The 10,920-nt window shown below is 42.7% G+C and overlaps 1 protein-coding gene across 1 annotated transcript; it reads right to left on the reverse strand.

Moving 5' to 3' along the window:
- Nucleotides 1-1,384: 1,384 nt before the first annotated feature.
- Nucleotides 1,385-6,669, reverse strand: LOC149499806 (uncharacterized). The gene is made up of 2 exons (XM_089738808.1): nucleotides 3,427-6,669; nucleotides 1,385-3,355 (listed from the first exon to the last, which is right to left on the reverse strand). Exons 1-2 carry the CDS (start codon nucleotides 4,493-4,495, stop codon nucleotides 3,210-3,212), a joined length of 1,215 nt encoding a protein of 404 aa, XP_089594934.1. The 5' UTR covers nucleotides 4,496-6,669; the 3' UTR covers nucleotides 1,385-3,209.
- Between the last annotated feature and the right edge of the window lie 4,251 nt (nucleotides 6,670-10,920).

Below are 10,920 nucleotides of genomic sequence, written 5' to 3' on the forward strand. Positions count from 1 at the left end.
GTCGGCTCACAGTCAGCGCAACAAATGCGAAGTGTCACCACGCGACACTGACGGACGCCGATAATTACTCTTAAAAATTACCCGAACATCGTGTGTAGTGGCGGACAAAAATAATGGAATGTAATGTTTTATTTTAAATAATATTGTATTTTTTTTATTGTTGGGACAGATGATTGCGCTCACTGTCCATTTGGTGTTGAGTGGTTACATGAGCCCATCGACATCAACAACCTCGCCACCCACCTTGAGAAATCTAAATCTCAGGTGGTGGTGGCCCCTCGTGGGCTCTGCCAGTGAAATTTCAAAAAGATATCTCTGAAACTTTCACTCCAGGATTCCATTAAAGCCTGGATGCAATCTTGAGACACAACTTCTCGTCAGCTTCCAAACGTTCACTGCTGGAAGGGATTTCAAGTTCATTATGAACCAGTTTCCCAGGAGAAGGACATAACCAGAACGGGAAAATCGATACTAATATATAAATCTACAGTGGTTTTTACGGATGTACCGTTATAACTACTGAACCATGCATCCGATTGACTTGAAACTTGGTATCCATGTACAAAATACATGTACTTAATGGATATGCTAATATTTATATGAGTGTTGGACTCCCTACATCAGTTGCGGGGGCGTTAATGATGAGAGGGTAGGTGAGAAATAATAATGTTAATTTTAAATGCCCAGCGAAGCGTACGGGTAAGGCTAGTACTTATATATATGATAAACACCTAGACGAAAAGCAAACAAATCTGTTCATCATACGAATGTTTTCCCAAAACGTGAATCGAATCCACGACCCTCGGCGCAAAAGTCGAATTAATTCAACTAAAGCCATAGCTTGTTGTGACTCGGGAGGATTGTACCCCCAACCCTTAGCTGACATCCAGACAGGCCGTTATTAACGAAGATAATAATATAATCTAACTTCAACTATCACACGTACCACATACAAAATAAGGGGGCTAACTAAAAATAAAAAAATTATTCGATTATTTTGTCTTGCACTGTACTTGCGGTACTAAATAAAAGAACATTGCCCCGGGAGTCTAGCCGGACTGGACTCCACAAACAGACCCGTTAATACATTAGCGGAGATTAAAACTGCAAAACCATTATTTAATATGTGCTTAATATAATAAACAGATAATTTCAACTGGCAATATATATAACAATGTTTAGCATCCCTCGTGAGCAGATATGAGCATATTTCATTTGAAATTAGAAAATTTAACTTTAAAACTGCTGTCCAACGAGGCAACGTAGCCAGTATCTTGGGGACTGTGCCTCCTTCAAGCGCGTTGGAAGATCTGTTCTACTGTGTGGGTTGAGTTATGTTAAGTTATTTTGATTTGACTTTTTGTTAATAAAAAATAAATTTTAATCACTTTAAAACCATGTGGTAAATTTAATTACGTAACTTTTCATTTGAATTTTATTTACACTTCATTTTAGTTCGTTTATATTATAAGAGATGGCGCTAGTTGTAGTACTAAACGATTTGAAACATTCTTCAAGGTGTTGCTCTTGTAAATTTAAATTACTTAACTAAAGTTTTAACTATCCGACTTAACCTAATATGTGTATGGCTCTAATAAAGAATTAAAAAAAAAAAAAAAAGTTTCATGATTTGCTATTGTTAGATGCGATATAGAAAAAGGTTTAGTTTCATTAATCCCAGTGAGATAAGTACCATTTGGCCATTGGCTAATTTAAAGTTCAAATTTTTTAAATCAACCAAAATTCAAATTATGACATACAATTTTTTACAAGAAATACGAGGAATTTATGTGTTTATTGTATTTTGCAAAAGCGAAATAATTGTGTTTTAAAGTTTTATGCTCTTAAATTTTAATCTTTTTGTCACACTAATATATTTACATAAATATATCATGATAAGTTAGCGCAGCATAAATATCAAAATATTACATCAAAAATTGAGATGTTAAAATTTTTTATTATGAGTTACTATTATGACGCTTACCCCAACGGGAATAAAGATCAAAATCAGATACACTATTTCCAGGCGCTAACAAATCGCAATCATACGCTGTCTTAACCAAACAGTCACTAATTGAAAAATAAAAAAAATTAAAATACAAAAATAGAATGCATAGCTCTACACGAGAAATTAACGCTTATTTGGTTGAGTTAAGTGTCAATGTTGTTTAAACTCCTCAAAAAGAACATTTAATGTTCCATTACCGAAAACCGTCTAAATTATATTATTTATTACATGCGAGGCACGGCCAGTCGTCACCTCTATTCACTAAATGCTAATGCCACGCACACTTGCATAACTAACGCAGCTTGTATCAACGTCAGTCTTGTACAGTGCTGCTAGAGTTAACTGAAATCGCGCGGGGTGCCAAAATTAATTTAATTTTCCAATTTCACCAAACGTTATTGTTAGCATTATTTGGTCATAATCTATTATTTATAATTCTGTACAAAACTAGAATGGGTAGCGAAAATGTTTTTACCCATCTAATTATTGTTCACCAAGCAATTCATTATGCGTTGCAAAAAAAAAAAATGTTTTCTAGAAACATTAATATTTCAAATTTGACACTCCATTTGCGTTACGCAGCACTGTACTAGAATTTTTGTGCGTGTGTGCGTCTAAACAGGTTTAGTAATTCGGGCCACTCGCGCGCATCTCCGAATTCGGGGAGGCCACGATTGGTCGATTTGAAATTAGAAAAAAAATAGAAGGCCCACCGTCGCTGGCACGCGATTGGTCGTTTTTTATTGACTTTTATGATTAATTCGTTGTGAGGATTTTTAAATTTGGAAATGTACACTTAGTTTTTGTAAACATGAGTTCTGTAGTTTAATATATTATTAGGAATCAGAAGAAAAACCATTAAAAAAAATAACAATTAGCACACGTTTACAGAGACTTAAAACAATGACTCACGCACACCATGTCCACGACTTCCTTCTCTCACGAACGCCGCCGATCGAATGAATGTTTCGAGCAAAGACGTTGCTATTTATAGGCACTGTACCTTCAACATTATTATAAAATTCGTGTTTCCTAAATTAACACTTAAAGTCTTTGAATGATGTTCTCTCGACGAATGTCAACCGACAAATGCGCGGGTGACGGAGCTGCGCGCCGGTTTTATACCCTTTTTGTAGGGTATTCCTTACACGGCCTCTCCTGACTGTGGTTCGTCCTCGACCACATAACTGGGGTCCACTCGTCACTCGTAACGATGATGCGGAAGCGTGCGAAAGATCTTGTTAGGTCCACGCCTCCCGAAAGTTCGGCAAAGCAGCCGTCCCAGCTCCAGTCTGCTACCACGATGTGAGGCTGCACCACGTGTGGCGGGCGTCCCGCTCGACCATCCTGATAGATAATCCTGAAAATGCAGGCGGAGCGCATAAGTAGCTCAGCAGGACTGCAAACGAACTACTCACCAAAGGCATCATAGTCCCCAACGAGTGAAGCAGCAGGCCGCAGATCGAGCGACATCGCCCTCTGCGTCACTGCCAGTCGTACGGCACCGGAAGTCGGCGGCTCGCGAGCATCACGTGCAGTGTGCACACGAGCAGCACGTGTGATAGGCACGCCAGAAACAGGCGAGCGCGCGCAGGCAGCGGCACGCGAGCAACACGTGCTGTATGCACGCCAGAAGTAGATGAGCGCGCGCAGGCAGCGGCACGCGAGCAGTGAGCGCAGCCAGCGGCACGCGAGCAGTGCGTGCAGTATGCACGCCAGAAGTAGATGAGCGCGCGCAGCCAGCGGCACGCGAGCAGTGCGCGCAGTGTGCGCGCCAGAAGTAGATGAGCGCGCGCAGCCAGCGGTACGCGAGCAGTGCGCGCAGTATGCGCGCCAGAAGTAGATGAGCGCGCGCAGCCAGCGGCACGCGAGCAGTGTGCGCAGCCAGCGGCACGCGAGCAGTGCGCGCAGCCAGCGGCACGCGAGCAGTGCGCGCAGCCAGCGGCACGCGAGCAGTGCGCGCAGCCAGCGGCACGCGAGCAGTGCGCGCAGCCAGCGGCACGCGAGCAGTGCGCGCAGCCAGCGGCACGCGAGCAGTGCGCGCAGCCAGCGGTACGCGAGCAGTGCGCGCAGTATGCGCGCCAGAAGTAAATGAGCGCGCGCAGCCAGCGGCACGCGAGCAGTACGCGCAGTATGCACGTCTGAAGCAGGCGAGCACGCGCAGCCAGTGGCACGCGAGCAGTACGCGCAGTATGCACGTCTGAAGCAGGCGAGCGCCGGCAGCCAGCGGCACGCGCGCAGTACGCACGTCTGAAGCAGGTGAGCGCGCGCAGGCAGCGGCACGCGCGCAGTGCGCGCAGTATGCACGTCTGAAGCAGGTGAGCGCGCGCAGCCAGCGGCACGCGCGCAGTACGCGCAGTATGCACGTCTGAAGCAGGTGAGCGCGCGCAGCCAGCAGCACGCGAGCAGTACGCGCAGTATGCACGCCTGAAGCACGCGAGCGCGCGCAGCCAGCGGCACGCGAGCAGCACGCGCAGTGGCAATCATCCTTAATGCGCATATTCCTGTTATTATCCAAGGGCCAGTGCGCGTCGCCCTTCGTTAAGTGTCTTCTGCATTTGGTTACCAGTGATCCCTGTAAAATGGTCCCAGACCCACTCGTACGAAGATCGTATTAAAAACGTACGAGTGCATTCCACACGCAGAGCGTATTCAAACGTGTGAAGCTTCCCGACACGCTGACCATACTCAAACGTGCCGAGGCTTCTCAATACGCCAGTCTAGGCCGATCGTATTGAGGCATCTCACCGTGTAGAATTAATTACACGAGTGAGGGATACGTAAAATGGTCCCAGACCCACTCGTACGAAGATCGTATTAAAAACGTACGAGTGCATTCCACACGCAGAGTTTTTTCAAACGTGTGAAGCTTCCCGGCACGCCGACCATACTCAAACGTGCCGAGGCTTCTCAATACGGCTCAGATTGTATTGAGGCATCTCACCGTGTAGAATTAACCACACGAGTGAGGGATACGTAAAATGGTCCCAGACCCACTCGTACGAAGATCGTATTAAAAACGTACGAGTGCATTCCACACGCAGAGTTTTTTCAAACGTGTGAAGCTTCCCGGCACGCCGACCATACTCAAACGTGCCGAGGCTTCTCAATACGGCTCAGATTGTATTGAGGCATCTCACCGTGACTCCGAGTGAGGGATACGTAACTAGAGAGCAATCATCTATAGCTCACCCTTCAGGTTCACCATAGGAATACGTATATCTGCCGACCGATATTACGCAGCTACCGGCACGTCGCTTGCGTGCTACTGCCGCAGGAACCATCGAGGGGCCCGAGCTGGCGGCAATGCCCGTGAGGCACCATCCTCACCATTGGGTAAGGTCCATGGGTTGCCGGATCTAGATTTCCTGTCGACTGTGAGTTATTACCAAAACAAGATTATTGACATTAAAAACGGCTGCTACTCGTCGGTGCCCGTCCACGCGAGCATCATGTCGCTTTACACTCCGTGGTACCAATTGATAAGCTCTACCTTGACCTAGTTCTCGACGAACTTCACGGCTCCGAAACACCTCAGTCGTGACATCATTAATTAGAGTCCTCACCACAGGTGTGGTGGCGTCTTTTGTACCAGAAGCTGCAGGGCGGATGTCTGTTGTCTTGCATTTTGCGATGTTCAGAATGAGCTGTAATCTCAAAAGTTGAGTTGACCATTGCCAACATAGTCCCGAATTCACCTTCGGAAGTATGCAGTCAACCTCAGGAATTATCTACCTGTGTAACATTACGAGTCACTGGTGATTCAACTAGTGCCTGAACCCTATGAGGACTCGGCCAAACCTGACCTCCACTAAAAATGAAATCAAATCGTGAGTAGATTAGCGTTCGCGGCTCTAATCTGAGGGCCCATTATGCCCCGTATCACTATTAAAGTTTTATCAAAGCACTGGTGAGGGTAGACGACTCAGAACCAGGGATACTAGATTCTACGTGGCCTTGTTGCGAACCAACGATATTCGACATGGGAGTCGTAACTGTCCGTAGAATACCGGTGGTCTGTTCAGCGTGCTCCTTATCGTTAGAACGTGTCGCGACAGGTCTATCGTGCGCGAGCGCATCGTTCGTATCGCGATTCTGTCTATCATCTCTGTGATCGCGAGAGCATAATATCGTTTTCGATTACGAGAATCATCTCGAGACGGTCGCCTCCGTGTACTAGGAGTTTCAGTATGTCTCATTATCACAGTTAAAATTTGCAATCACACAAGAAAAATAACAAATAAAGTATGAAAGCATCAAAGTAAGCAGTCTTTGTAAAACAAAACAAAGTTCAGAGTTTTTACGCTACTGTGGGCTATTTGAGTCCTTTATCCCACTTCTGATATTAGGAATCAGAAGAAAAACCATTAAAAAAAATAACAATTAGCACACGTTTACAGAGACTTAAAACAATGACTCACGCACACCATGTCCACGACTTCCTTCTCTCACGAACGCCGCCGATCGAATGAATGTTTCGAGCAAAGACGTTGCTATTTATAGGCACTGTACCTTCAACATTATTATAAAATTCGTGTTTCCTAAATTAACACTTAAAGTCTTTGAATGATGTTCTCTCGACGAATGTCAACCGACAAATGCGCGGGTGACGGAGCTGCGCGCCGGTTTTATACCCTTTTTGTAGGGTATTCCTTACAATATATTTTTTAAAGATAATCAGTTGATTTGTTTGAGCTCCAAATATATTTTTGATAAGTTTCGCGGCGGTATACCTCTGTTATATATATTTCTGTGGTAAGTTATATTTGCTGCTAGGTTAATACTAAATGCAATTCTTACCCAAACCATATTAATCATAGTTGATCGTTAATATAACAATAATAGAAAACGAATCAAAATAGTGGAAGCAGATAGTAAATTATATTAATAACATAGACGCAAACTTCCACTTACAATCGATAGCAACGGCTTCGTATTTCAAAATGGCTCCATGCTATAAAATTATCCAAATAAAAAAATTCAAAATGGCTCCTAACGTCTAACAAAAAGGACCCCTATTTGCACACATTCAAACTAAAAAAACACATTAACACACTACTATACGGTTAGTAGTCGTTTGTTGGTGTGCGTCTAATGCTCTCCCCCGCCCCCCACTCCTGCGCATCCGAAATTTGAACAGCGTTAGATGATTGGTCGAAGGCGTTCTTTTTTCGAACCGGTTTGACGAGGCGTTGCGAGTTCCGCGGCGCTTATTTACTTTTTTCATTCTGCTTAGAATAAGAATGATGGCCGACGTTCGAATTTTGAATTCGGCTTCTTATGTAAATTGTTATCGGTTAAAAAATAATTAGTTTAAGTTTTGATTCTATTTTCGAATTATCTTTATTGTTTTGTTGGTACGGAAATAACTAATTAGGTTTTTATAAGTACCTAAAAGAAATGTTATGTTATTAGTAGGTAGTGTTGACTTGAGACTTCCTTTCATGACTTATTTAAGAGACGTAGGTATTATTTAATGATGACATTATTAATATAAGAATTTTTTATTGACATTGTAGAACGACGAGCACACATCTGATGATCAGTAGTCACTGTCCTAAGCGGACATTAACAATGCCAAGGCCAAGCGGCTGTACTGTCTAAGCGCCTACGTATTTGTATTGAGAATCCAATATAATTTTCAACAAATTTAAATTTTATTTGGACGTTCATACAACCAGGAAACGTTTCATCGAAAAAATTAAGAACGTTTAACGAAGTGAACTTGAAAAACACAATAAGGAAATACGACCAAAAACCCGGTGCTCGTTATTGTAATGATAAAAAAAAAAAAACAAAAAACGCAGCGCCAAAATGCGTGTCGCACACAAACGCGGCCAGACTACAAAAACACGTCTCGTTTACACATTGTTATTGTGCGACACGCACACACTGACGAAAAGCCCCAATTCGAATTCTGTACGCGCACAGCACAGTTTCCGCAATGGCGGCGCGGTCGACGACCTTTGTTTTGGAGGGCGCCGATGACGTCACGGAACTGACCTGCCTCACGGCGACCTTGAAACGAACCGACCAAATTCGGCTGTTCATTGTCTCCCCGCGAACTGGGCCGACTTTTGGGGAGCCTCGTTTTCCACGAATCGCTCCCCGCGTTCACGAGTTTGTTTTCGTTTTTGTGGGACGCGGTTTAAAAATCGAGCGCTTTTTATTTATGTACATACAATATGTTTCGAAATTCGAAACCGATTTCTGGATTGTTCGAATTTCAAATTTGATTGTTCCGTCACGTAGGCAGCTGACTGCTTTGCGTAATTTTTTTTTTTTTTGTTTATTCGAAAACTAGATCGAGTCTAGTAGATTACCATTGTTTTTATAATGAAAAATAATGTATTTGTTTTTTTTTTCATATTTTACACGTATAAAGAAAAATGAAGACAAACAATATCTTTGAATAGTACCAACGAACCGAGTCGATATAAAATAGATTTTTGAAAATTAATTCGATCCTATTCTAAATGTTTTTTGTTTTTCAATTTCGCATTTGTCTACGTGACTAAAACCGCATTTCGCGCAAGCGTGATCAAATCGAAAATAAATCTTAAAAAATAAAAATTAAATTTTGTATTACGAATATTCCTTAAATGTATGTATGTAGGTACCTACGTTCCTTTTTCAACATGGCCCTATCGGTCCGGTGTCATCGACCTCGTGTTTTATAAATACAATTTTGTAATTCGAACGGCTCTCTGTATACGCGATACGATTAATTCGTTAACAATAATCGTGGGTTCGATGTTTCGCCGCGAACGATGGAACGAACGGGATTACAATGAACTACTATTTATGAAGCAGGTTTCGGTCCGCAAGTTCGGCCGCACTATCAATGGCATGAACGAATTAGTTCAAAATCGGATTAGTGTAATTTTTTTTTTTTTTCGAATAGTTAAAAGAGGTTGAAAGAGTTTCAACTGTCATTGAGGTTGTCTTTAATGGCACAGGCGTCTTGCTGGACTGCCTTCTCTGCCAAATCGCACAAAGCACACGAACAAATTAAATATTAACTAGACGATGACCGAACTCTGCTCGGTTTTTTTTTTTGATAATGCCATCTTGGTTAGTTGCCCTATATTAAGAAAAATAGTATTATTATTCGCCAATAGATGTCGGGAAGAGTTGATTATTGAAAACACGAATAAAACAACATTTTCTGAAAATAAATCGTAGCTAGATCGATTTATCGCCCCCGAAATTCCCTGTATACTAAATTTTATGAAAATCATTGGAGCCGTTTCCGAGATTCAGATTATATAATTATATATAAGAATTGCTCTTTTAAATGTATAAGAAAGATTAAGTATTGGTTCATTTAAAACTGATTTATGCGCTTTAAGCTTGTATTTTATTTATTGTAATTTTAATTTTTTATTTTCGTTACGTTTCGCTGACACAGCTTTTTTTGTTCAACCTTTTGTCTAATGACAGTAAACATAAAATTAGCTTTAATTATCACTACGAATCGTGAAAACTGAAAATAAATATCTGGGTACATACTACTATGTATTGGTTTTTTGTCGATATGACTAACTTCATGCTCCGAAGTATCATCAAAACGAAGTGTGTCAACGAACTCTGTGAATCACGACGTCACAATGGTAATTTGTGTTCGTCCGTCGCGCTCGCACTCGCCTTATCACGCTTACAGCCGTCTCTGTCTAATGACACAAATTAAAATGGTCGCCTCTAAGACGAATCATCGGAGATTTTGGGAAACGCCCAATTTTTTTTAGTCGCTTGTTCGACTCTACGTTGACCCTATAGATTGCGTACCTAAATACGCAGGTAAGTTTTGAGGTCACTTGGTAGTATTAAGAAGAGGGTTAGATTAGAAATAAGCAGGGAATGCCCACTGAGTTTCTCGCCGGATATTCTCAGTGGGTCGTGTTTTCGATCCGGTGGTAGATTCTGCGAAGCACTGCTCTTGCTAGGGCTAGTGTTAGCAACACTCCGGTTTGAGCCCTATGAGCTCACCTACACGTCAAAGCGAAGCTGAAACAGTCTCTCAAGACTATTAGCATAGGTAGGGAAAAAAGAAAAAAGCAGGAAAGACGATGATAGGCATACGGTCTGTGGATGTACATACCTACATACAGTCTATAACTAGATCATAAGAGGTCCGATGGTACAAAGCGTAAACACGGACTACAACAATCCCAGTAATTACTATGATTCTTTTTCAGGTGAACGACTTCACGGTCTACCAGTTAAGTGGTTTCCGGAGCCCATAGAAGTCTTAGTATTAATTCTATAATGGCTGCCCGGAACGCGTGACTGCTTCGCGGCAGAAATAGCCTAGGTACACCAGCGGATCTGGTAATTTTGTAAATTTCTCAAAAACGCGCATTGACAGCTACATTTCTGGGACTACTTATGTACCCCGTTCTCGTCTTGAAGATCAAATCGGTTTTTTTTTGTTGTTTTTATTTCGACCTCAGACTCCGACTCCCGTCAGCGCCTAAGGAAGAACAGGATTGACTAATACTAGAAATGTGGAGGTTTGTCTGTTTGAGTGCAACAGAAAGTTTCTTGGCAGGACTTCTCAGTTACACGTCCTTATGGATCCACAGATCCAATGACTCTTGCATTAGATACCTTCAGCTATAACACTAGGAGCAGGATGAGGGACCCCGGTAGCCGTGCTCGTCGAACTCGACAAAGAGTTTGACGTGCAACCTAACCCATGCATCAGCCCGTTGTTTCTCCCGGATCTTCTCAGCGGTTCGCGATTCCGAACCGGTTGTAGATTCATTCACGAAGCAGCTGCTTTTGAGTTGTTAAGTCTCCTTCGGAGGCGCTCGGGCAGTTGTTAGAAAATCTCAGCCCTCTTGGCAGAGCCTTTGCTCGCCCACCTGTCCTGGTGAAACTGTAAAGGCCTCCGGGCCACCAGAAATACT

Source organism: Bombyx mandarina, chromosome 26, assembly GCF_030267445.1.
Source record: "Bombyx mandarina strain Sakado chromosome 26, ASM3026744v2".
Classification (NCBI taxonomy): domain Eukaryota; kingdom Metazoa; phylum Arthropoda; class Insecta; order Lepidoptera; family Bombycidae; genus Bombyx; species Bombyx mandarina.

Coding starts and splice junctions, on each gene's coding strand:
- LOC149499806 (XM_089738808.1), bottom strand. CDS start 4,495: ATGATTGCCACTGCGCGTGCTGCTCGCGTGCCGCTGGCTGCGCGCGCT. Junction 3,356..3,426: donor TGGGGACTATGATGCCTTTG/GTGAGTAGTTCG, acceptor ATTATCTATCAG/GATGGTCGAGCGGGACGCCC.